This window comes from Salmo trutta, unplaced genomic scaffold (genome assembly GCF_901001165.1).
Source record: "Salmo trutta unplaced genomic scaffold, fSalTru1.1, whole genome shotgun sequence".
Classification (NCBI taxonomy): domain Eukaryota; kingdom Metazoa; phylum Chordata; class Actinopteri; order Salmoniformes; family Salmonidae; genus Salmo; species Salmo trutta.
In genome coordinates this window covers 1-27,319 of record NW_021822874.1, presented here as the reverse complement: position 1 = coordinate 27,319, position 27,319 = coordinate 1, and the positions used below count along the sequence as shown (strand labels likewise).

General features: G+C 48.9%; 2 protein-coding genes across 2 annotated transcripts; one reads left to right on the top strand and one right to left on the bottom strand.

Annotated features, from left to right (window-relative positions):
* Positions 1 to 429: 429 nt before the first annotated feature.
* On the bottom strand, positions 430 to 5,058 carry dctn5 (dynactin 5). Its single transcript, XM_029745903.1, has 6 exons — positions 4,887 to 5,058; positions 4,058 to 4,126; positions 3,255 to 3,373; positions 2,683 to 2,794; positions 1,561 to 1,663; positions 430 to 741 (listed from the first exon to the last, which is right to left on the bottom strand). The coding sequence occupies exons 1-6, from the start codon at positions 4,932 to 4,934 to the stop codon at positions 644 to 646; spliced, it is 549 nt and encodes a 182-aa protein (XP_029601763.1). The 5' UTR covers positions 4,935 to 5,058; the 3' UTR covers positions 430 to 643.
* A 403-nt stretch (positions 5,059 to 5,461) lies between these two features.
* ndufab1b (NADH:ubiquinone oxidoreductase subunit AB1b) lies at positions 5,462 to 14,692 on the top strand. Its single transcript, XM_029745902.1, has 5 exons — positions 5,462 to 5,670; positions 6,847 to 6,969; positions 11,725 to 11,812; positions 12,199 to 12,315; positions 14,526 to 14,692. Exons 1-4 carry the CDS (start codon positions 5,500 to 5,502, stop codon positions 12,288 to 12,290), a joined length of 474 nt encoding a protein of 157 aa, XP_029601762.1. The 5' UTR covers positions 5,462 to 5,499; the 3' UTR covers positions 12,291 to 12,315; positions 14,526 to 14,692.
* The last annotated feature ends 12,627 nt before the right edge of the window (positions 14,693 to 27,319 follow it).

The window sequence follows — 27,319 nt, the reverse complement described above, 5'->3', positions numbered from 1 at the left end:
GTTTATATCTGTATAGGGTAGAGTAGGGTAGGTATGTATATCTGGGTAGGTTATAGTAGGGTAGGGGGGTATATCTGGGTAGGGTAGGGAGTATATCTGGGTAGAGTAGGGTAGGGGGTATATCTGGGTAGAATAAGTAGGGTAGGGGTATATCTGGGTAAGGTAGGTTAATGTAGGGTAGGGGGTTATATCTGGGTAGGGTAGAGTAGGGTAGGAGGTATATCTGGGTAAGGTAGGTTAATGTAGGGTAGGGTGTTATATCTGGGTAAGGTAGGTTAGGGTAGGGTAGGGGGTTATATCTGGGTAGGGTAGGGTAGAGTAGGTTAAGGTAGCGTAAGTTAAGGTAGGGGATATATCTGGGTAGGGTAGAGTAGGGTAGAGTTGGGTGGGGGGTTATATCTGGGTAGGGTAGAGTAGGGTAGGGAGGTATATCTGGGTAGGGTAGAGTAGGGTAGAGGGTTTATCTGGGTAGTGTTAGCAGGGTAAAGTAGGGTGGGGGTTATATCTGGGTAGGGTAGAGTAGGGTAGGGGATATATCTGGGTAGTGTAGAGCAGGGTAGAGGGTTTATCTGGGTAGGGCAGAGCAGGGTAGGGGGTATATCTGGGTAGTGTGGAGCAGGGTAAAGTAGGTTAATGCAGGGATTTATATCTGGCTGAGGGAGAGGAATTTCTGGTAGTAACTCTTGGTCACGTCAATCATCAGGTCCTGGGTACATTCTGGGAGCTCTCCTGAAAACAGACCTGAGAGAGAGAGGGGGAGAGGGAGAGGGGGAGAGAGAGAGAGAGAGAGGGGGGGGAGAGAGAGAGAGAGGGGGGAGAGAGAAAGAGAGACAGAGAGAGACACAGCATTAACAACCGGACACAGTGGCGACCGTGGAATGGTCAGTGTTGGAGTGACTCCCGGCCCAGTCAGCACTGTTCAGACCAGGCTAGACAGAGAGAGAGACAGAGAGAGAGACAGAGGGAGAGACAGAGGGAGAGACAGAGGGACAGAGAGAGAGGGGAGAGAGAGAGGGGGAGAGAGAGAGAGAGAGAGAGGAGGAAGAGACACCAGTTAGAAAGAGTTGAAAGCAATTCCATCCCTTTCCAGGCGTATTCAGCATCTCCAGCACCATACCAGGGTCTACATGCCAAAACGGGGATGTCCTCGAGGAGGAGGTTTTTTTAACGAATTTGGGGGAGGGGGGAGGTGGAGGAGGAGGGGGGGAGAGGGGGGAGGTGGAGGGGGAGGAGGAGGAGGAGGGGGGGAGAGAGGGGGGAGGTAGAGGAGGAGGAGGAGGAGGAGGGGGGGGAGAGAGGGGGGAGGTAGAGGAGGAGGAGGAGGAGGAGGAGGGGGGGAGAGAGGGGGGAGGTAGAGGAAGAGGGGGAGAGAGGGTGGAGGAGGAGGGGGGAGGTAGAGGTAGAGGAGGAGGAGATAGAAGGTGGAGGAGGTGGAGGAGGAAAGGGGGGGAGGGGGAGGTGGAGGAGGAGGTGGAGGAAGAAAGGGGGGAGGTAGAGGGGGGAGGAGGAGGAAGGGGGGAGGTAGAGGGGGAGGAGGTAGAGGAGGAGGAGTGTTCTGACCTGGGCATCCTGAGAACACGGTGAAGGGAGGAACCACGGTCTCAGGAGGAAGAACTGTGTTGTCTAGGATCTTACAGCAATCCTTCAACACACACCGCCGGCCCTGGAACGCGCACGCACGCACGCACGCACGCACACACGCACACACACACACACAGCATTAACAACCGGACACAGTGGCGACCGTGGAATGGTCAGTGTTGGAGTGACTCCCGGCCCAGTCAGCACTGTTCAGACCAGGCTAGTAGAACATGGACCCGGCTAGTACTGTTCAGACCAGACTAGTAGAACATGGACCCCTACTAGCCAGAGGCTAGCACTGTTCAGACCAGGCTAGTAGAACATGGACCCCAACTAGCCCGCAAGCCAGAGACTAGCACTGTTCAGACCAGGCTAGTAGAACATGGACCCCTACTAGCACTGTTCAGACCAGACTAGTAGAACATGGACCCCTACTAACCAGAGGCTAGTACTGTTCAGACCAGACTAGTAGAACATGGACCCGGCTAGCACTGTTCAGACCAGGCTAGTAGAACATGGACCCAGCTAGTACTGTTCAGACCAGGCTAGTAGAACATGGACCCCAACTAGCCCGTCTGGCCAGTGAAATGTTGTCTTTCCAAGCATCACATGGCCCAGATTTAGGACCTGAATGTTCCCGCGGCCAGTGTCTGTGAGTGTGTGTGTATATAACTGTGTGTGTGTGTGTGTGTCTGACTCTGTGTGTGTGTGTTTGTGTGTGTAACTCTGTGTGTGTGTGTGTGTGTGTGTGTGTGTGTGTGTGTGTGTGTGTGTAACTCTGTATAACTGTGTGTGTGTGTGTGTGTGTGTGTGTATAACTGTGTGTGTGTGTGTGTGTAACTGTGTGTGTGTGTGACTGTGTATAACTGTGTATAACTGTGAGTGTGTGTGTGTATATAACTGTGTGTGTGTGTGTGTGTATAACTGTGTGTGTAACTGTGTGTGTGTATAACTGTGTGTGTGTGTGTATAACTGTGTGTGTGTGTAACTGTGTGTGTAACTGTGTGTGTGTATAACTGTGTGTGTAACTGTGTGTGTGTATAACTGTGTGTGTGTGTGTATAACTGTGTGTGTGTGTAACTGTGTGTGTGTGTAACTCACGATGACACAGTTCTTCCCGATGTGTACGTAAGATCCAATCTGAGCAGCGTTCACCACACAGTCCTCCTCTATAAACACATGGTCTCCGATGTGCAGCGGGAAAAAGGCCACTCTGGAGGACAAGGGGTTAAAGGTCAGACCACAGAGACCTGCTACACTGGACGTTCAATGTTAACTTAGTAGGCAGAAACATCGACCGATACATTCCTCGAAGAGGTAGGCGACCCCTGGTCTAGAAGAGGCGACCCCTGGTCTAGAAGAGGGGACCCCTGGTCTAGAAGAGGGGACCCCTGGTCTAGAAGAGGGGACCCCTGGTCTAGAAGAAGGGACCCCTGGTCTAGAAGAAGGGACCCCTGGTCTAGAAGAGGGGACCCCTGGTCTAGAAGAGGAGACCCCTGGTCTAGAAGAGGAGACCCCTGGTCTAGAAGAGGGGACCCCTGGTCTAGAAGAGGGGACCCCTGGTCTAGAAGAAGGGACCCCTGGTCTAGAAGAGGGGACCCCTGGTCTAGAAGAGGGGACCCCTGGTCTAGAAGAGGGGACCCCTGGTCTAGAGGAAGTTGAGCAGAACTCACCCTTTGCTGAATTTTTTGAACGGCGGTCGAATGACACTGCGGCTCTTCACAACACAGTGCCTCCCCACCCTGACATTGGCCAGGTCTCCACGGATTATACAGTCATTCATTACTATAGTCTGGAACAGGGAGGGACGAACAGAGGGAGGGAGGGAGGGAGGGAGATAGACAGGGAGGGAGGGAGGGAGATAGACAGGGAGGGAGATAGACAGAGAGGGAGATAGACAGAGAGGGAGATAGACAGACAGACAGACAGACAGACAGACAGACAGACAGACAGACAGACAGACAGACAGGGAGACAGGGAGACAGACAGACAGGGAGAGAGACAGACAGACAGGGAGGGAGAGAGACAGACAGACAGGGAGAGAGACAGACAGGGAGGGAGAGAGACAGACAGGGAGGGAGAGAGACAGACAGGGAGGGAGAGAGACAGACAGACAGGGAGGGAGATAGACAGACAGGGAGGGAGATAGACAGAGAGGGAGGGAGATAGACAGGGAGGGAGATAGACAGGGAGGGAGATAGACATGGAGGGAGATAGACAGGGTGGGAGATAGACAGGGAGAGAGATAGACAGGGAGGGAGATAGACAGGGAGACAGACAGACAGGGAGGCAGACTCATGGTTTATTACCTGTATAGTGAACGTACTGAATAAAGCACCAACTGGCCCATCTCATGGTTTATTACCTGTATAGTGAAAGCACCAACTGGCCCATCTCATGGTTTATTACCTGTATAGTGAAAGCACCAACTGGCCCATCTCATGGTGTAATACCGGTATAGCTTGTTGTTACTTACTTTGCCGTTGAGGACGATGTTCTGACTGCCGCACAGCACCGACTGCCTGCTCACTTTGTTACCGGACGCCTGAGAGGGAGAGTGGACATGCTGACAGGTTGGTATAAACGGTACTGACTTAGCTACAAGGTTTACAGACCACAGCTTGATGCAAACTGTAATCGGTGCCTTGTCAATTCAGCTGGCTAAGTGATCTAGCTAGCAATGCTGGTTCAGTGCATTGACTGTTCACCGTATATACACAACATTAAGTACACCTTCTCTTTCCATGACAGACTGACCAGGTGAATCCAGGTGAAAGATATGATCATTTATCATTTATTAATGTCAACTGTTAAATCCACTTTAAATCAGTGTAGAAGGAGAGGAGATTTTTTAAGCCTTGAGACAGTTGAGACATGGATTGTATATGTGTGTCATTCAGAGGGTGAATGGACAAGACATAAATATTGAAGTGTCTTTGAACGGGGGGGTATGGTGGTAGGTGCCAGGCGCACCGGTTTGTGTCAAGAACTGCAAAGCTGCTGGGTTTTTCCACGCTCAAACAGTTTCCCCGTGTGTATCAAGACTGGTCCACCACCCAAAGGACATCCAGCCAACTGGACACAACTGTGGGGAAGCATTGGAGTCAACATGGACCAGCATCCCTGTGGGACGCTGTCCACACCTTGTAGTCCATGTCCCCTGATGAACTGAGGCTGTTATGATATTAGGAAGGTGTTCCTAATGTTTTGTATACTCAGTGTAAATACCAATGAGCTAAACGCTAGCTAGCTAGCTAACTTGCTAATCGTTAACGTTATCTAGTCAAATAAACGCCGAATATTACCGTTTCAATGTATTCCGCCTTGTTGTACAGTATCTCACACAATTCCATGATTGTAATTGTTGTTGTTGTTTGTAAATGTACAGAAAAACGAGTTTTCTGTGGTTTGTTTTTGCTCTGCTGTCTACCGCTCCCTTCAGACCCTACTAGCAGAGCACTGCAACATCGATGATGATGAAAAACACTTCCGCTCACAAATAATAAGTCATATTCAACTAAAATTAAAATATGTGTGTTTAAAGAATTAACATCATTGTTAATGATTGAGGAAATTTGAATATAATAGATTTTTTTTTTCTGTTGATTTACGCATAGAATGTATTACCTAGATCGGTTACCCTTTTTTTTTTACATCATTCCAATTTAATGAAATAATAAAAACATACGAGAAAGCATTATAATGACGTTATAGTGAATAAATAAAAACCAAATCATATTAAATATCGGCGTAATTTTTTTATTTTTATTTTTATAATAACCAGTGCGCCTGCGCACATTTGACCTCCTTTTCCCTTTGACTTTGTGGCTGTGCTATCTAGTGGAAACTCCACTTGTCTTCTAAACGCGTGTTTTACTTTGCACCTTGGGGATTTGATCTCCGTATTATCTCTCAATCATGGCGTCCCGTGTCCTAGCTCAGTGTGTCCGCCAACTCGCCCGGTCTGCTGTGAGACTGTCGTCGGGTAACATTGCAGTGAGAGCCGCAGCTGGTCCGGTCCTATTGAAACACCGACCGTTCTCCTTCATTGCCAGCAGTCAGCGGACTCGGTGGATTGAACAAACGCAGGTTAGTCTTGAATAACATTGACATTTTTTGTCGCTGTTGTGGCCTAGCAGTGCTGGATGGCACATTGACCTACCAGTGTCTTTCCAACAAAATCCGTAACTAGTGATAGCTAGCTAGCTTGCTATCCGGTCACTGTGCTAGCTAGCTAGCTTGCTATCCGGTCACTGTGCTAGCTAGCTAGCTTGCTATCCGGTCACTGTGCTAGCTAGCTTGCTATCCGGTCACTGTGCTATCCGGTCACTTTGCTAGCTAGCTAGCTTGCTATCCGGTCACTGTGCTAGCTAGCTAGCTTGCTATCCGGTCACTTTGCTAGCTTGCTAGCTTGCTATCCGGTCACTGTGCTAGCTAGCTAGCTTGCTATCCGGTCACTGTGCTAGCTAGCTAGCTTGCTATCCGGTCACTTTGCTAGCTTGCTAGCTTGCTATCCGGTCACTGTGCTAGCTAGCTAGCTTGCTATCCGGTCACTGTGCTAGCTAGCTAGCTTGCTATCCGGTCACTTTGCTAGCTTGCTAGCTTGCTATCCGGTCACTGTGCTAGCTTGCTAGCTTGCTATCCGGTCACTGTGCTAGCTAGCTTGCTATCTGGTCACTGTGCTATCCGGTCACTTTGTACGCCAAGCTCTTAAAACCGGGACAAACTGGGTCCATTGCTAATTCAACAAAACTGTCTCTGAAAAAATGCATAGTTTGAATGATGCATGAATTTACGTTACAAAAACAACCGACTGTGGTCTCATGCGTTAGCCTAGCTAAGCTAATAGCTAGCTCAGCTAATTTATAGTGTAAATCGTTAGCTACTTGGCTAGCTAGTTGAGTACAATTTTGAAGATACTTTATGTTCAAACTATACATCTGTGGTACAATCAAGTACTGTACTGTTAGCCTAGCATTACTAGCGAGCTAGTACGTTATCTCGTGTGTGTACTAGCTAGATGACAGTCCATTGACACATTTTTTAAAAAATTTAATCTAAAGCAAATGTGTAACTTATCTATTATCAAGACCTGGGGTTGTTGTGACAGGATGAAGCATGACTTGTGCACCAAATACAATGCGGTGGACATCCGTAACATTAGCTAGCTAGCTATTACCTAGCCTTGAACTAAACTGCTTGGCTACAGAAGTAATGACCTCTGAACCCTTTCTTCCTTCCTGTCGTTCTTCTTCTTCTCTCTAGATCTCTAGCTCAGTGGGAGTGTCCTGTAGACAGTATGGAGACCTGCCTCCCCTCACCGTTGAAAGCATTAAAGAACGAGTCATGTACGTTCTGAAACTCTACGACAAGATCAACCCAGAGAAGGTAAGGACCTCCCCCGAGGCACCGCAGCGGGAATACTGGGGCGTTAATCATTAGTCCAGACGGTTTACGTTTTGAGACCAGGAATACTGGGGTGTAAATCATTAGTCCAGACGGTTTACGTTTTGAGACCAGGAATACTGGGGCGTAAATCATTAGTCCAGACGGTTTACGTTTTGAGACCAGGAATACTGGGGTGTAAATCATTAGTCCAGACGGTTTACGTTTTGAGACCAGGAATACTGGGGTGTAAATCATTAGTCCAGACGGTTTACGTTTTGAGACCAGGAATACTGGGGCGTTAATCATTAGTCCAGACGGTTTACGTTTTGAGACTAGGAATACTGGGGTGTAAATCATTAGTCCAGACGGTTTACGTTTTGAGACCAGGAATACTGGGGCGTAAATCATTAGTCCAGACGGTTTACGTTTTGAGACCAGGAATACTGGGGTGTAAATCATTAGTCCAGACGGTTTACGTTTTGAGACTAGGAATACTGGGGCGTAAATCATTAGTCCAGACGGTTTACGTTTTGAGACTAGGAATACTGTGGTGTTAATCATTAGTCCAGACGGTTTACGTTTTGAGACTAGGAATACTGTGGTGTTAATCATTAGTCCAGACGGTTTACGTTTTGAGACTAGGAATACTGGGGTGTTAATCATTAGTCCAGACGGTTTACGCTTTGAGACTAGGAATACTGGGGCGTAAATCATTAGTCCAGACGGTTTACGTTTTGAGACCAGGAATACTGGGGCGTAAATCATTAGTCCAGACGGTTTACGTTTTGCAATGAAAACAAGAGAGTTTCTTCTATTGGACATATTCTCTCCTGTTTCGTTCCATTTGTTTCCTCGTGGTTCTGTTTGGTGTGTAGTGAATTTATACCCCACGTATCTAGGATCAGTCAACACTCCTTATCTATGATACATTTATTCATACAATTTCCTCCTTCCAACAAGATATAGTCCCGACACAAGTCTAAGGTGGCTACCCAATCTGGCTGGTTGTTCGTTCGATCGGTTCGGTTGCCAGAGACGTGACCCAGTCGTTTTGTTCTGTATCTATGGACCCGACCCAGTCGTTCAGTCTTTTTGTTCTGTATCTATGGACCCAGTCGTTCAGTCTTGTTGTTCTGTATCTATGGACGCGACCCAGTCGTTCAGTCTTGTTGTTCTGTATCTGTGGACGCGACCCAGTCGTTCAGTCTTGTTGTTCTGTATCTATGGACCCAGTCGTTCAGTCTTGTTGTTCTGTATCTATGGACCCAGTCGTTCAGTCTTGTTGTTCTGTATCTATGGACGCGACCCAGTCGTTCAGTCTATTTGTTCTGTATCTATGGACCCAGTCGTTCAGTCTATTTGTTCTGTATCTATGGACCCAGTCGTTCAGTCTATTTGTTCTGTATCTATGGACCCAGTCGTTCAGTCTTGTTGTTCTGTATCTATGGACCCAGTCGTTCAGTCTATTTGTTCTGTATCTATGGACCCAGTGGTTCAGTCTATTTGTTCTGTATCTATGGACGCGACCCAGTCGTTCGTTCTAAATGTTCCATTGCCATACTGGCTGGTCCCTGACTTGCTCAGCTAGCCAACTACGGCTAATTTACAATCACGTCAAAAAGTTTAGCCAGAACAACAACAAAGTTGCTGCATTTTACATTTGTTTGAGCTGTTTTCTAGTGACGTTTATTTGGATAAATCCATAACAATGGGTTAATGAGGTGTGATTTCACCTGGAATAGAAAATGTGCTCCCTCATCAGGACACTGTTGTTCAGAGGAGCTACAACACGGCCAACAGCACGGCCAACCGCACGGCCAACCGCACGGCCAACCGCACGGCCAACCGCACGGCCAACCGCACGGCCAACCGCACGGCCAACCGCACGGCCAACCGCACGGCCAACACAATCACTTCAAACTAGCCCATCCAATCTACCTCATCCCCATACTGTATTTATTTAATTATCTTTTGTCCTTTGCACCCCAGTATCTCTACTTGCACTTTCTTCCACTATAAATCTACCATTCCAGTGTTTTACTTGCTATATTGTATTTACTTCGCCACCATGGCCTATTTATTGCCTTTACCTCCCTTATCTCACCTCATTTGCTCACTTTGTATATAGACTTATTTTTCTACTGTATTATTGACTGCATGTTGTTTTACTCCATGTGTAACTCTGTGTTGTTGTATGTTGTCGAACTGCTTTGCTTTATCTTGGCCAGGTTGCAATTGTAAATGAGAACTTGTTCTCAACTAGCCTACCTGGTTAAATAAAGGACTTGTTCTCAACTAGCCTACCTGGTTAAATAAAGGACTTGTTCTCAACTAGCCTACCTGGTTAAATAAAGGACTTGTTCTCAACTAGCCTACCTGGTTAAATAAGGGACTTGTTCTCAACTAGCCTACCTGGTTAAATAAGGGACTTGTTCTCAACTAGCCACCTGGTTAAATAAAGGACTTGTTCTCAACTAGCCTACCTGGTTAAATAAAGGACTTGTTCTCAACTAGCCTACCTGGTTAAATAAAGGACTTGTTCTCAACTAGCCTACCTGGTTAAATAAAGGACTTGTTCTCAACTAGCCTACCTGGTTAAATAAAGGACTTGTTCTCCACTAGCCTACCTGGTTAAATAATAAAACTGAATCTGGAAAGACTTCAAACTAGCTGCACTTCGTTTTACCCTTTTTTCAGTTGTAATTTCTTTGTTTTGATCCATAAAAAGGATGACGGCTGATTCATGATTTCGACTGGCTGAGAAACGTCTGTCTGTCTGTCTGTCTGTCTGTCTGTCTGTCTGTCTCATTCCGAGTCCCAACACGTTCACTACTACAGGACAGCTGGAGATTATTTCAACATTCTAATTCAATGTTGTAAATGTCGGCGAGACAGACAGTAAAGGTTTATACAAATCGCCGCTGTTGAAAACTAAATGTTAGTCCTAAAAGAAATATGAGATAATGTCTAGATGCTTTTTATAGTGGAGATGAAGTGTATAAATTGCCTGGCTGGGCTGATGAGACAGTGGACTGCAGCAGTCAGATGGGAACAGAGTAAACAGACATTTTAAAGTCATTGATTAGACCCAGCCGTTGTATAAATACAAAAGTATGTGGACACCCTTTCAAAATTGTTAACGCGCATGATTTTGGATGAGTAGGTGTCCACATACTTTTGAGTCATGTAGTGTTTCTCAGAGTAGGACTGCAAATCTAGGACAGCCCTGTCTGTCCTGACCTCCTCTGACCTGTCGACCTGACCTGTCTGTCCTGACCTCTCGACCGGCCCTGTCTGTCCTGACCTCCTCTGACCTGTCGACCAGCCCTGTCTGTCCTGACCTCCTCTGACCTGTCGACCAGCCCTGACTGTCCTGACCTCCTCTGACCTGTCGACCAGCCCTGTCTGTCCTGACCTGTCGACCAGCCCTGTCTGTCCTGACCTCCTCTGACCTGTCGACCTGACCTGTCGACCTGACCTGTCTGTCCTGACCTCTGACCTGTCGACCAGCCCTGACCTGTCGACCAGCCCTGTCTGTCCTGACCTGTCTGTCCTGACCTGTCGACCAGCCCTGTCTGTCCTGACCTGTCTGTCCTGACCTGTCGACCAGCCCTGTCTGTCGACCTCCTCTGACCTGTCCTGACCTCCTCTGACCTGTCGACCAGCCCTGTCTGTCCTGACCTCCTCTGACCTGTCGACCTGACCTGTCTGTCCTGACCTCTGACCTGTCGACCAGCCCTGACCTGTCGACCAGCCCTGTCTGTCCTGACCTCCTCTGTCCTGTCGACCAGCCCTGTCTGTCCTGACCTGTCTGTCCTGACCTGTCGACCAGCCCTGTCTGTCCTGACCTGTCTGTCCTGACCTGTCGACCAGCCCTGTCTGTCGACCTCCTCTGACCTGTCCTGACCTCCTCTGACCTGTCGACCAGCCCTGTCTGTCCTGACCTCCTCTGACCTGTCGACCGGCCCTGTCTGTCCTGACCTCCTCTGACCTGTCGACCAGCCCTGTCTGTCCTGACCTCCTCTGACCTGTCCTGACCTCCTCTGACCTCCTCTGACCTGTCGACCAGCCCTGTCTGTCCTGACCTCCTCTGACCTGTCGACCAGCCCTGTCTGTCCTGACCTCCTCTGACCTGTCGACCAGCCCTGACTGTCCTGACCTCCTCTGACCTGTCGACCAGCCCTGTCTGTCCTGACCTGACCTGTCGACCAGCCCTGTCTGTCCTGACCTCCTCTGACCTGTCGACCTGACCTGTCTGTCCTGACCTCTGACCTGTCGACCAGCCCTGACCTGTCGACCAGCCCTGTCTGTCCTGACCTCCTCTGTCCTGTCGACCAGCCCTGTCTGTCCTGACCTGTCTGTCCTGACCTGTCGACCAGCCCTGTCTGTCCTGACCTGTCTGTCCTGACCTGTCGACCAGCCCTGTCTGTCCTGACCTCCTCTGACCTGTCGACCAGCCCTGTCTGTCCTGACCTCCTCTGACCTGTCGACCAGCCCTGTCTGTCCTGACCTCCTCTGACCTGTCGACCAGCCCTGTCTGTCCTGACCTCCTCTGACCTGTCGACCGGCCCTGACCTGTCGACCAGCCCTGACTGTCCTGACCTCCTCTGTCCTGTCGACCAGCCCTGTCTGTCCTGACCTGTCTGTCCTGACCTCCTCTGACCTGTCCTGACCTCCTCTGACCTGTCGACCTCCTCTGACCTGTCGACCAGCCCTGTCTGTCCTGACCTCCTCCTGATCTGTCTGTATCCTCAGCTGGCGACGTCGTCCCACTTCCTGAAGGACCTGGGGTTGGACAGCTTGGACCAGGTCGAGATCATTATGGCCATGGAGGATGAGTTTGGTGAGTCTCTCTCCCTGTATCTTTGTGTCTGTCTCTCCTCGTCTCTGTGTTTGACTGTCGGTTTGTCTCTCCCTCCCTGTCTCTCTCTCCCCGTCTCTGTGTTTGACGGTCGGCCTGTCTCTCCCTCCCTGTCGGTCTGTCTCACACCATGTCTCTGTCTCCCTGCTGGTCCACCCGTTGATTTGAATCGGAATGTTCTAGACTAGCCCGTTCTATTTCCATGACGATAACTTAGATGTTTGTATGGACTAACCCTTCCCACTTCCTACATACAACTGTGGTTACGTGTGTTAAGCCTAGTGTGTGTGTGTGTTAAGCCTAGTGTGTGTGTGTGTTAAGCCTAATGTGTGTGTGTGTGTGTGTGTGTGTGTGTGTTCCTGCTGCAGGGTTTGAGATCCCGGATGCGGAGGCAGAGAAGCTGATGTCTCCCCAGGATATCGTCCAGTACATCGCTGACAAGAAGGACGTTTACGAATAACAACCAGGAAGTACAAACGCGCTCGGTGAGTCTCCACGGCGACGACAAGGGAGCAACGCTCTCTCACCATTTAAACAAAAACATTTATTTTATTTAAACAACTATTAAAAACGTTGTGTTTTGGCCTTCATCATCACTCCAATGACGTACGTGTGTGTATTATAATTATATATATATATATATAGAGAGATATAGATATACCCTGAATTGCTGATGTTAATGTTTCAGCCATGGAGAGACTTTAAAGCCACTATATTCCCGCGTAGAAAATAAATGGAATTCGACAGTATTTTAATTTAAACGGGGTGGGGGGGGGGGGGGGGGGGGGGGGTTGGGGGGGGCCAAGATGGAGGCCTGGTGGGGTTGGGGGGGGCCAAGATGGAGGCCTGGTGGGGTGGGGGGGCAAGATGGAGGCCTGGTGGGGAGGGGGGGACAAGATGGAGGCCTGGTGGGGTTGGGGGGGGCCAAGATGGAGGCCTGGTGGGGTGGGGGGGGGCCAAGATGGAGGCCTGGTGGGGTGGGGGGGGGCCAAGATGGAGGCCTGGTGGGGTGGGGGGGGGCCAAGATGGAGACCTGGTGGGGTGGGGTGGGGGGGGGCCAAGATGGAGGCCTGGTGGGGTGGGGGGGGGGCCAAGATGGAGACCTGGTGGGGTGGGGTGGGGGGGGGCCAAGATGGAGGCCTGGTGGGGTGGGGGGGGGGCCAAGATGGAGACCTGGTGGGGTGGGGTGGGGGGGGGGCCAAGATGGAGGCCTGGTGGGGAGGGGTGGGTGGGGGGGGGGGGCCAAGATGGAGGCCTGGTGGGGTGGGGTGGGGGGGGCCAAGATGGAGGCCTGGTGGGGAGGGGTGGGGGGGGGGGCCAAGATGGAGGCCTGGTGGGGGGGGGGGGGGGGGGCAAGATGGAGGCCTGGTGCCTTCAACACAGCGCCCCCTATCAGTCATTTAGTGCAGTGGATCCCAAACTGTGTGACGCGCCCCCCTGGAGAGGGTGGTGGGAGGGGTGCGGGCCTCAGTCCGACTTTTAACTTGCCCGTGGGAGGGTGGGGGGGGGGGGGGTGGGATGTCCCCCCTTGCTGAAAGGGGGGTCCCGAGTGAAACAGTTTGAGAACTCCCTGCTCTAAATCAAATCTAATGTATTTATAAAGCCCTTCTTACATCAGCTGATATATCAAAGTGCTGTACAGAAATCCAGCCTAAAATCCCCCAAACAGCAAGCAATGCAGGTGTAGAAGCACGGTGGCTAGGAAAAACTCCCTAGAAAGGCCAAAACCTAGGAAGAAACCTAGAGAGGAACCAGGCTATGAGGGGTGGCTAGGAAAAACTCCCTAGAAAGGCCAGAACCTAGGAAGAAACCTAGAGAGGAACCAGGCTATGAGGGGTGGCCAGTCCTCTTCTGGCTGTACTGGGTAGAGTGGAACCAGGCTATGAGGGGGGGCCAGTCCTCTTCTGGCTGTACTGGGTAGAGAGGAACCAGGCTATGAGGGGTGGCCAGTCCTCTTCTGGCTGTACTGGGTAGAGAGGAACCAGGCTATGAGGGGGGGCCAGTCCTCTTCTGGCTGTACTGGGTAGAGTGGAACCAGGCTATGAGGGGGGGCCAGTCCTCTTCTGGCTGTACAGGGTAGAGAGGAACCAGGCTATGAGGGGTGGCCAGTCCTCTTCTGGCTGTACTGGGTAGAGAGGAACCAGGCTATGAGGGGTGGCCAGTCCTCTTCTGGCTGTACTGGGTAGAGAGGAACCAGGCTATGAGGGGTGGCCAGTCCTCTTCTGGCTGTACTGGGTAGAGAGGAACCAGGCTATGAGGGGGGGGCCAGTCCTCTTCTGGCTGTACTGGGTAGAGAGGAACCAGGCTATGAGGGGTGGCCAGTCCTCTTCTGGCTGTACTGGGTAGAGAGGAACCAGGCTATGAGGGGGGGCCAGTCCTCTTCTGGCTGTGCCGGGTAGAGAGGAACCAGGCTATGAGGGGGGCCAGTCCTCTTCTGGCTGTGCTCTAGTGTGTGTGTGTATAGAAATCGATTAGCCCCCATGTCATCAAGACAGTTGAATGACCTGCGATGTACTTTTTAAAAGGCACATTTCCCAGAAATCACGTCGACTGTAAAAACGCTTGCAGATGTCTTGTTTTGAATCCCTGCCTTTTCATTCACTAGTCTAAACCCATAGAATCAGCTTCTACTTCATCACGATTAAATTAAGCTGTGTTTTACTGAGGTGGAACTTCCTGTTTCTGCTCCTCACAGGAAGTCCTGATGATGCTGTCCCGACGGGCTGGGCTGGGCAGCGCCCCCCCCCCCCTCACCACTTCATCAGTCCTGCTTCTCCTTCCTCCGTTCTCTCTGCGGCATCAGATGCCTTGTCTTGTGTTCCTCTGTATTTAATGAAAAATAAACATCACTTTACGGTCGGACTCTTGTTGTACAGCGCCACCTTGTGGTTCAGGGAGTTCCCCCTCACTACACCCCAACCAAACTCACATTAGAAATATGAAGTTACAGATCGAAAGCAAGTCTGAGAAGCAGTAAGAGTGGGTTCTATGTGTTCTATTTCTATGCTTCCCATTCAAAATACATTTCATAACAATTCTCTACATGCTTGTTTAGTCACATATTCGGACATTTTAGCACAGTATCTTTAAGAACACCTTCCTAATATTGAGTCGTCGTTTCTCTCCCCCCCCCTTTCCCTCAATTTGTTGGAGAATGGACTCGACAAGGTGTTGAAAGCCGTCCCACAGGGATACTGGTCCATGTTGACTCCAATGCTTCTCACAGTTGTGTCCAGTTGGCTGGTGGACCATTCTGGATACACACAGGGAAACTGTTTGAGCCAGCAACAAAAAAATCCTTCTTTAACCCGTCTGTCTCCTCCCCTTCATCTACACTGATTGAAGTGGATTTAACAGGTGACGTCAATAAGGAATCACCTGGAGTCACCTGGTCAGTCTACGTCATGGACAGAGAAGTTGTACTTAATGTTTTGTTCGCTCAGTCTATAACCACGTTTCAATCCACTGTTTTTTGAGTAAAGTTATACCGTATATAAAAAAAGTTATAATTACGACGGAAACAAGTCGAGTCGTCGTGGAGTTAAACCTCATCACGCCATATTATATAACCTAATAAACCTCATCACGCCATATTATATAACCTAATAAACCTCATCACGCCATATTATATAACCTAATAAACCTCATCACGCCATATTATATAACCTAATAAACCTCATCACGCCATATTATATAACCTAATAAACCTCATCACGCCATATTATATAACCTAATAAACCTCATCACGCCATATTATATAACCTGATAAACCTCATCACGCCATATTATATAACCTAATAAACCTCATCACGCCATATTATATAACCTAATAAACCTCATCACGCCATATTATATAACCTAATAAACCTCATCACGCCATATTATATAACCTAATAAACCTGCATGTTTCCCCCCAACGTGGGGTTAAACCTCATCACGCCATATTATATAACCTAATAAACCTGCATGTTAAACCTCATCACGCCATATTATATAACCTAATAAACCTGCATGTTTCCCCCCAACGTGGGGTTAAACCTCATCACGCCATATTATATAACCTAGTGGTTCCCCCAACGTGGGGTAAAACCTCATCACGCCATATTATATAACCTAATAAACCTGCATGTTAAACCTCATCACGCCATATTATATAACCTAATAAACCTCATCGGGCCATATTATATAACCTGATAAACCTGCATGTTTCCCCCAACGTGGGGTTAAACCTCATCACGCCATATTATATAACCTAATAAACCTGCATGTTTCCCCCAACGTGGGGTTAAACCTCATCACGCCATATTATATAACCTAATAAACCTGCATGTTTCCCCCCAACGTGGGGTTAAACCTCATCACGCCATATTATATAACCTAATAAACCTGCATGTTAAACCTCATCACGCCATATTATATAACCTAATAAACCTCATCGGGCCATATTATATAACCTGATAAACCTGCATGTTTCCCCCAACGTGGGGTTAAACCTCATCACGCCATATTATATAACCTAATAAACCTGCATGTTTCCCCCAACGTGGGGTTAAACCTCATCACGCCATATTATATAACCTAATAAACCTGCATGTTTCCCCCCAACGTGGGGTTAAACCTCATCACGCCATATTATATAACCTAATAAACCTGCATGTTTCCCCCAACGTGGAGTTAAACCTCATCACGCCATATTATATAACCTAATAAACCTGCATGTTTCCCCCAACGTGGGGTTAAACCTCATCACACCATATTATATAACCTAATAAACCTGCATGTTAAACCTCATCACGCCATATTATATAACCTAATAAACCTCATCACGCCATATTATATAACCTAATAAACCTGCATGTTTCCCCCAATGTGGGGTTAAACCTCAACACGCCATATTATATAACCTAATAAACCTGCATGTTAAACCTCATCACGCCATATTATATAACCTAATAAACCTGCATGTTTCCCCCCAACGTGGGGTTAAACCTCATCACGCCATATTATATAACCTAATAAACCTGCATGTTAAACCTCATCACGCCATATTATATAACCTAATAAACCTGCATGTTTCCCCCCAACGTGGGGTTAAACCTCATCACGCCATATTATATAACCTAATAAACCTAGTGGTTCCCCCAACGTGGGGTAAAACCTCATCACGCCATATTATATAACCTAATAAACCTGCATGTTAAACCTCATCACGCCATATTATATAACCTAATAAACCTGCATGTTAAACCTCATCACGCCATATTATATAACCTAATAAACCTGCATGTTTCCACCCCAACCCTGAGAATGTATCAGGTGTCCCTGCCCTATAGAGATCTGGGAGGATTTATCAGGTGTCCCTGCCCTACTTCCCTATGGAGATCTGGGAGGATTTGTCAGGTGTCCCTGCCCTACTGCCCTATAGAGATCTGGGAGGATTCGTCAGGTGTCCCTGCCCTATGGAGATCTGGGAGGATTTGTCAGGTGTCCCTGCCCTACTGCCCTATGGAGATCTGGGAGGATTTGTCAGGTGTCCCTGCCCTACTGCCCTATAGAGATCTGGGAGGATTCGTCAGGTGTCCCTGCCCTACTGCCCTATAGAGATCTGGGAGGATTCGTCAGGTGTCCCTGCCCTACGGAGACCAGAGAGGATTTGTCAGGTGTCCCTGCCCTACGGAGACCAGAGAGGATTTGTCAGGTGTCCCTGCCCTACGGAGACCAGAGAGGGTTTGTCAGGTGTCCCTGCCCTACGGAGACCAGAGAGGATTTGTCAGGTGTCCCTGCCCTACGGAGACCAGAGAGGATTTGTCAGGTGTCCCTGCCCTACGGAGACCAGAGAGGATTTGTCAGGTGTCCCTGCCCTACGGAGACCAGAGAGGATTTGTCAGGTGTAATCAATATTGTAATATCTAGGTGGAAGTTTCACCATTTTGTTTGATATTTTTGTCATTTAGCAGATGCTGTTATCCAGAGAAATTTACAGGAGCGTTTAGGGTTAAGTGCCTTGCTCAAGGGCACGTCGACAGATTTTTCACCTCGTCGGCTCGGAGATTGGAAACCAGTTACTGTCCCAACGGTCTGAACCACTAGGCCCCCCCCCCTACCATGTTGTTTACACCTCTCCAATCCCAACGGTCTGAACCACTAGGCCCCCCCCCTACCATGTTGTTTACACCTCTCCAATCCCAACGGTCTGAACCACTAGGCCCCCCCCCTACCATGTTGTTTACACCTCTCCAATCCCAACGGTCTGAACCACTAGGCCCCCCCCTACCATGTTGTTTACACCTCTCCAATCCCAACGGTCTTAACCACTAGGCCCCCCCCCCACCATGTTGTTTACACCTCTCCAATCCCAACGGTCTTAACCACTAGGCCCCCCCCTACCATTGTTTACACCTCTCCAATCCCAACGGTTTTAACCACTAGGCCCCCCCCCCCTACCATGTTGTTTACATCTCTCCAATCCCAACGGTCTTAACCACTAGGCCCCCCCCTTCCATGTTGTTTACACCTCTCCAATCCCAACGGTCTTAACCACTAGGCCCCCCCCCTACCATGTTGTTTACACCTCTCCAATCCTAACGGTCTTAACCACTAGGCCCCCCTACCATGTTGTTTACACCTCTCCAATCCCAACGGTCTGAACCACTAGGCCCCCCCCTACCATGTTGTTTACACCTCTCCAACGGTCTTAACCACTAGGCCCCCCCCCCACCATGTTGTTTACACCTCTCCAATCCTAACGGTCTTAACCACTAGGCCCCCCTACCATGTTGTTTACACCTCTCCAATCCCAACGGTCTTAACCACTAGGCCCCCCCCTACCATGTTGTTTACACCTCTCCAATCCCAACGGTCTTAACCACTAGGCCCCCCCCTACCATGTTGTTTACACCTCTCCAATCCCAACGGTCTTAACCACTAGGCCCCCCCCCCCTACCATGTTGTTTACACCTCTCCAATCCCAACGGTCTTAACCACTAGGCCCCCCCCCCTACCATGTTGTTTACACCTCTCCAATCCCAGAAAGTGTGTAGGGTGTAGGGCTCTGGTTTGGGATAGGGCCATAAACTAACTCAAGAGAAATGACCAGACAGCAGACAACACCAGTTAAATTACTGTTAGTCTTTTATTGAGGGTTGTACCCAAGTTATACAGCTTTGTGTTCCGACACTACGGCCAGAAGGTTTACAAACAGTTATTCAATCTGTGTAGCGCTCGGTCGGTCCGTCGGTCGGTCCGTCGGTCGGTCCGTCGGTCGGCTCAGCCCTGGAGACCAACCGCCTAATAACACTACGCCTTTAGTACACATTCTCTTAAGAGCACTAAAATAATCACAAAAAAAAAGGAAAATAAAACATCAACCAAGGAAAATAAAACATCATTATTATTATTATGAAATAAAAACAATGACAACAGAACAGCATCATGGTGGTCGTCGTGGTGACGATGGGAGGAGACATGGATGACAGTGGGAGGAGCAGGCTGGAGTTTCTACCTTGGTTAAACGTCACATCAGGCCTCTGTGTTACCAAATAAGGATTGTCCTTCAGAAAGTGCAGTCCCCCCCCCCTCCCTGTAACTTTAAAGACAAGTCTTTATTATTAGTAAATATTATAGACGTTGGTTTTTGTTTTCTCTGTACATCGTTTCAATCAGCCTCCCGAAGCAATGTGCATATTAGGTTCACAGGTCAGGAGAATATTCTACTCTGCAGCTCAAGGTCTGAGACTTCCAGCTGATAGAATTCTCAGTGATAGAACGTCTCTATGAAGGAGAGGAGAGGCTTCTAGAATTCTCAGTGATAGAACGTCTCTATGAAGGAGAGGAGAGGCTTCTAGAATTCTCAGTGATAGAACGTCTCTATGAAGGAGAGGAGAGGCTTCTAGAATTCTCAGTGATAGAACGTCTCTATAAAGTAAAGGAGAGAATTCTAGAATTCTCAGTGATAGAACGTCACTATAAAGGAGAGGAGAGGCTTCTAGCTTCTAGAATTCTCAGTGATAGAACATCTCTATCAAAAGCAGCAGTAAATCTATGGTTCCACCAGTCCTTGTCTGTGTCCCAACAGAAACCAGCGGGGGGGAAAAAAGGACTTTGTAAATCTAACCTTCTGCCTATAGCTGTCCCCTGTGGCTGGTTGGTTGGCTAGTAGGTAGAAAAGGTGATGGCACACATGTTTTTAGGAATACTGTGAGCCCTGGCTGCACTGTGGCACCGTAGTCCCTACGTAGGGCAATCAATCACTGTCTATGAGTCCCTGGTTATAAGTAGTGCACTAACATAGGAGACCAGTGTCTTGTCTGGAACACTGCTCAGGTGTCCACTGTGGACTGGGCTTTAGATAGAAACAAACCAACCCCAAATGGACATGGAAGGCTGGATAACACCATTGCATAGTCTCTTTGAGCACCCCACTCCCCTCGTTACCCTCCCTAATCCTCCCCCGTTACCCTCCCTAATCCTCCCCCGTTAACCTCCCTAATACTCCCCCATTACCCCTCTAACTCCCAGGTCTTTGTGCTGTGCTGATATATATATATCTATATATATATAGACTAAAGCTTTTCAGGGTCATCATCAATGTAAATGACAATGACACGTGATTCCTCCCAGTTCATCAGTCAAGTCCACTAAAAAGCCATAGAGCCTCATTGTAAACCAGCGGCGGAAAGGAAACCTGTTAATACGCAGCGTCGTCGTGTCTCTTCGATAGAAGACTAATGGATCACAGGATAATATCGTCTGAAACACGAGAGAAGCTAGGAGCCCGGGGCTCCGTGGCGACTAGGCAGCTATAGGGGGATTGTACGTTGCTCATAGTTTAAAACTTCCTTTTGTTGATTTCAAGCATAAACGTTGTCCAGCTTTTCCACGGACAACAACACCGTCCCTCTCCTTCCTCTCTTCTTCCTCGGTTTGGCACGATGGTCGTAGTAATGACTAGGAACATAACATACTACTACACTGGGTTGAGTTAGAGGGAGAGAGACAGAGAGAGACGAAGAGAGAGAGAGACGGAGAGAGAGAGACGAAGAGAGAGAGAGACGAAGACAGAGAGAGACAGAGAGAGACAGAGAGAGACAGAGAGAGAGACAGAGAGAGAGACAGAGAGAGGAAGAGAGAGAGAGACAGAGAGAAAGAGAGAAAGAGAGAAAGAGAGAGACAGAGAGAGACAGAGAGAGAGACAGAGAGAGACAGAGAGAGAGACAGAGAGAGAGACAGAGAGAGAGACAGAGAGAGAGACAGAGAGAGAGACAGAGAGAGAGACAGAGAGAGAGACAGAGAGAGAGACAGAGAGAGAGACAGAGAGAGAGACAGAGAGAGAGACAGAGAGAGAGACAGAGAGAGAGACAGAGAGAGACAGAGAGAGAGAGGAGAGAGAGAGAGAGAAAGAGAGAGAGAGAGAGAGACGAAGAGAGAGAGAGACAGAGTTGTGCCCAAAAGCCTTGAAAAACCAAAATCAGATTTAGAACCCCTTTCCTGAGTCAGGCTAAGTGGCGGTCCTCTGAAACAATAGCAACTAGCTCCATGCTAACAGCGCCATGCTAGCAGCTCCATGCTAACAGCTCCATGCTAGCAGCACCATGCTAACAGCTCCATGCTACCCTGAAATGTAGTTAACTCATCCCACGTGACAGTACCCTCTGCTGGGTTAGATCAGCACAGAGACACCCCTCATACCGCCACACTACCAGCCTGTCTACCCTGTCAGAGCACAACAACACACACTAACATACACACACCATCCAGAGAGACAGACAAGCCTCCTAGCCTGCAGAGAGAGACAGACAGACAAGCCTCCTAGCCTGCAGAGAGAGACAGACAGACAAGCCTCCTAGCCTGCAGAGAGAGAGAGACAGACAGACAAGCCTCCTAGTCTGCAGAGAGAGAGAGACAGACAGACAAGCCTCCTAGTCTGCAGAGAGAGAGAGACAGACAGACAAGCCTCCTAGTCTGCAGAGAGAGAGAGACAGACAGACAAGCCTCCTAGTCTGCAGAGAGAGAGAGACAGACAGACAAGCCTCCTAGTCTGCAGAGAGAGACAGACAGACAAGCCTCCTAGTCTGCAGAGAGAGACAGACAGACAAGCCTCCTAGTCTGCAGAGAGAGACAGACAGACAAGCCTCCTAGTCTGCAGAGAGAGACAGACAAGCCTCCTAGTCTGCAGAGAGAGACAGACAAGCCTCCTAGTCTGCAGAGAGAGACAGACAGACAAGCCTCCTAGTCTGCAGAGAGAGACAGACAGACAAGCCTCCTCGTCTGCAGAGAGAGACAGACAGACAAGCCTCCTCGTCTGCAGAGAGAGACAGACAAGCCTCCTAGTCTGCAGAGAGAGACAGACAAGCCTCCTAGTCTGCAGAGAGAGACAGACAGACAAGCCTCCTCGTCTGCAGAGAGAGACAGACAAGCCTCCTAGTCTGCAGAGAGAGACAGACAAGCCTCCTAGTCTGCAGAGAGAGACAGACAAGCCTCCTAGTCTGCAGAGAGAGACAGACAAGCCTCCTAGTCTGCAGAGAAAGACAGACAAGCCTCCTAGTCTGCAGAGAGACAGACAGGACGCAGACTAGGAGACTGTCTTCTCTCCTCTCCTTCCATCTTTAAATAATCCAAGTGCAAATCCAAAAAGCTCCTCAGTTCAGCGTCTCAATAAAGTTATTATTAACACCTCAGTTCAGCGTCTCAATAAAGTTATTATTAACACCTCAGTTCAGCGTCTCAATAAAGTTATTATTCACACACACACAAAAAAAACCTGGTTTCCAATGTTTCATGCAACAGTTTGTTAAAACAAAAACAAAAAAGTGAGATAAGCAAAAAAATTTATCTGGAATTAAGTAAACAAATATTATTATTGTTGTTGTTGATATTTGGTAGAGCGGTTGTTGAATACTGGCACAGCACTCGCAGAATAATACTCGAGGGGGTTTGTATTGAACGCTAATGCTTTTAAGTTATTCAGTACAGTCAAGGAACGCGACGTCAAAACAAACAAAACCACAACTAGCAACTTCTACCAGTCAAATAAAACTACTGGAGAGAAACAGTTTTATTATTATTTTGTTAGTTTTTTTGTTTTTTTTAAAGACACTAAATGAAAATCGAAGTAAAGAAATGAAGCTCCATGGCTTTGCCTAATGCGGTTTTGAAGCTTTCACACATTGTGCATCATCATAACTCAACAATCAACACTGTAGATAGTGGCTAAATCTATGTTTATTATTTAAAGGCGTTGTGTTTACGACCAACGATAGGTTACATTCACCCCCCCCCCCCAGCGATGACAGACAGAGAGCCATCTAGGGAGGTATGAAGAAGCCAAAACACCCCCCCCCCCCCCCCCCAATTCACCAGGACCGATTCTAAAATGGCTGCCTGCTCCCTACACCAGCAGTAGTGCACTAAAGGGGAAAACAACGGAGTCTTCAGGTGAGGATCAGACCGATGAGACCACAGTCCTACCTGTCAGACTACCAGTCTTACCTGTCAGACTACCAGTCTTACCTGTCAGACTACCAGTCTACCTGTCAGACTACCAGTCTACCTGTCAGACTACCAGTCTACCTGTCAGACTACCAGTCTACCTGTCAGACTACCAGTCCTACCTGTCAGACTACCAGTCTACCTGTCAGACTACCAGTCTACCTGTCAGACTACCAGTCTACCTGTCAGACTACCAGTCTTACCTGTCAGACTACCAGTCTTACCTGTCAGACTACCAGTCTTACCTGTCAGACTACCAGTCCTACCTGTCAGACTACCAGTCCTACCTGTCAGACTACCAGTCTACCTGCCAGACTACCAGTCTACCTGTCAGACTACCAGTCTACCTGTCAGACTACCAGTCTACCTGCCAGACTACCAGTCTACCTGCCAGACTACCAGTCTACCTGCCAGACTACAGTCTACCTGCCAGACTACCAGTCTACCTGCCAGACTACAGTCTACCTGCCAGACTACAGTCTACCTGCCAGACTACCAGTCTACCTGCCAGACTACCAGTCTACCTGCCAGACTACCAGTCTTACCTGTAAGACATTACAATCATGCTCTGTTGTAAACAGACAGGTTTAAAAAACAAAACAAAACACTGGACTTGCTGTATCTTCTCTTCAGGACACAAGTAACAAGGCAATGAAATGTGGACGACTTTTACACTGTTCAAAATATTAAATCAACCAACAACAAAAAAACAACAACAAAAAAAACACGATTATTATTATTGTTAGTTTTTGTTGCTGTTTACAGAGTTTTTTTCTTTGACCACCATCTGTGGCAATGAGAGAGATTGAAACAAGGTCATATATATATATATATATTGATCATAGTCACATTCATTTCTGGAAATATTTTAAAACATTTTGACGCTGTGACAGAACAAGCCTCCCCCTATTTCTGTAGTCCTTGTGACTGGCTACATTATGCATAGATACAAAGATCAGCTTTATGGTTCAGTCCCACTGACGTCACACACACACACACACACACACACACACACACACACACACGGGAGGACAGTGGCGCGGAGGAGGAAGCGCGTTGATCTCTCTATCTTTCCTTAAAAAAAGACAGCATTTTATTTGGACAAGCAGTGTGCAGTGAAACCGCAGAGCTGTTCCACCATTAAAGCAGAGAACAAACCAACTCACACAGCTAGAAGTCATTTCAGTGCTAGAAAGATGGACGCTTCCTACAAAAGGAGAGGATCTTTGTGTGGGGACGACGACGACTGCCTCCATTTCCTGAGAACCACTGCTGTTCATTAAGCAGGCGAGAGAAATAGGTCTAACCAGAACTCTACGGGTCAGAACACCGAGCGACCCCCCCCCCCCCCAACACCAGAACTCTACGGGTCAGAACACCGAGCGACCCCCCCCCCCCAACACCAGAACTCTACGGGTCAGAACACTGAGCGACCCCCCCCCCCCCCCCCAACACCAGAACTCTACGGGTCAGAACACTGAGCGACCCCCCCCCCCCCCAACACCAGAACTCTACGGGTCAGAACACCGAGCGACCCCCCCCCCCCAACACCAGAACTCTACGGGTCAGAACACTGAGCGACCCCCCCCCCACAACACCAGAACTCTACGGGTCAGAACACCGAGCGACCCCCCCCCCCCCCCCAACACCAGAACTCTACTGGTCAGAACACTGAGCGACCCCCCCCCCCCACAACACCAGAACTCTACAGGTCAGAACATGGATCCCCAGTTCCCAGAGTTTCAGCATAGTCTTCGTCCTCTATAGAGTTAAGGTATAGATTTATTTATTTTTTTTTTACTTTTATATTTTTTTTCGAGCAATTTTTTAATTTCATTTTAATATATTTTTTTAATCGTTTATTTTATTTTGTTTTTAAAATGAAGGATGATGACCACCCACCTGTCGCCCTCCTAAGGCCTGTAAACAAGAGGCCGTCTCCATAACGACGTCGCCATAACAACCCGGAGGCAGTCGCCATAACAACCCGGAGGCAGTCGCCATAACAACCCGGAGGCCGTCGCCATAACAACCCGGAGGCCGTCCCCATAACAACCCGGAGGCCGTCCCCATAACAACCCGGAGGACGTCGCCATAACAACCCGGAGGCCGTCCCCATAACAACAATAGGCTGGTCTCTAACAACATGTTCTGCCTCTGTTGTCAAAGTGCCGTCCGTCCCCCCCATCCGTCCCCCGTCCCCCATCCCGTCCGTCCGTCCCCCATCCGTCCGTCCCCATCCCGTCCGTCCCCCATCCGTCCGTCCCCCCCATCCGTCCGTCCCCCCCCCCGTCCGTCCGTCCCCCCCATCCCGTCCGTCCCCCGTCTGGCAGGGTGGGACTCTAGTCACAGCTGTGAGTGGATACAGGCCTTTACACTGCAGAGCCTCACACGGTTTTTTAAACTTTTTAAAACAACATTGGTGCAATACTTCTGTCTTTAACATCATCAATAATCCTAAACCAGCATTTCTATATGTTAAACTGGTTCTCCACAATACCACCGGAAGGTATTTGTGCCAAGGCAGAGAGGAGAGCGCGCACGCACACACACGCACACACACACACACACACACACACACACACACACACACACAGTAAGAACGTCCTTGAGTAAACAGCTACACTGGAACTGGCAGCTCCCTCTGTATTGCAGATTAAACACTGAGAAAAAACCCATTTCAGTGCAAAGTGGAGAGAGAAAAAAAACACAAAGCTCATAACTCCAACATGGTCAGCAAAACAAAATGACAAAAACAACAAAATGAAAAAAAAACAACAAAATGATTGGAATTCCAATAGACAGGAACATGACGAAATAGACCAAAGCTTTTTTTTTCTGTTTCAGTTTGTGGTCAGAAGGAGCACTACCTGGGAAAAGCATAAGGCATTTACTGTCCTTCACATTATAGAATTGGCTGCATGATTCAAGTATATCGACTGATATGTGGGGTTTTTTCGGGGGGGGGGGGCGAAAAACGTGGATATGTGTAGGCAGGGAAAAAAACGTAACGTATTTTCCACAGGGTGACCCCCCCCCCCCCCCACTTCCTGTATGCATTTTCCACTGGGTGACCCCCCCCCCCCCCACTTCCTGTTTGTATTTTCCACAGGGTGACCCCCCCCCCCCACTTCCTGTACGTATTTTCCACAGGATGACCTCCACTGGGTGACCCCCCCCACTTCCTGTACGTATTTTCCACTGGGTGACCCCCCCCCACTTCCTGTACTAGGTTTCCACAGGGTGACCCCCCCCACTTCCTGTACGTATTTTCCACAGGGTGACCCCCCCCCTCCTGTAATTATTTTTCCACAGGTGACCCCCCCGCCTCCTGTACGTATTTTCCACAGGGTGACCCCCCCCCCCCCTCCTGTATGTATTTTCCAAGGGTACCCCACCCTCCTTCCACCGGGTGACCCCCCCTTATGTATTTCACAGGGGTGACCCCCCCCCCCCTCCTGTATGTATTTTCCACAGGGTGACCCCCCCCCCTCCTGTATGTATTTTCCAGGGTGACCCCCCCCCCCCTGTATGTATTTTCCACAGGGTGACCCCCCCCCTCCTGTATGTATTTTCCACAGGGTGACCCCCCCCCTCCTGTATGTATTTTCCACAGGGTGACCCCCCCCCCCCCTCCTGTATGTATTTTCCACAGGGTGACCCCCCCCCCCCCCTGTATGTATTTTCCACAGGGTGACCCCCCCCCCTCCTGTATGTATTTTCCACAGGGTGACCCCCCCCTCCTGTATGTATTTTCCACAGGGTGACCCCCCCCCCCCCCCTGTATGTATTTCCACAGGGTGACCCCCCCCCCTTCCTGTATGTATTTTCCACAGGGTGACCCCCCCCCCTCTGTATGTATTTTCCACAGGGTGACCCCCCCCTCCTGTATGTATTTTCCACAGGTGACCCCCCCCCTCCTGTATATTTGTAAGTGAGAAGGAGACCAACTAGTGACGTATTATTTACCGTCTTTTTTTTTGGTCTTTGACTTTTTTTTTC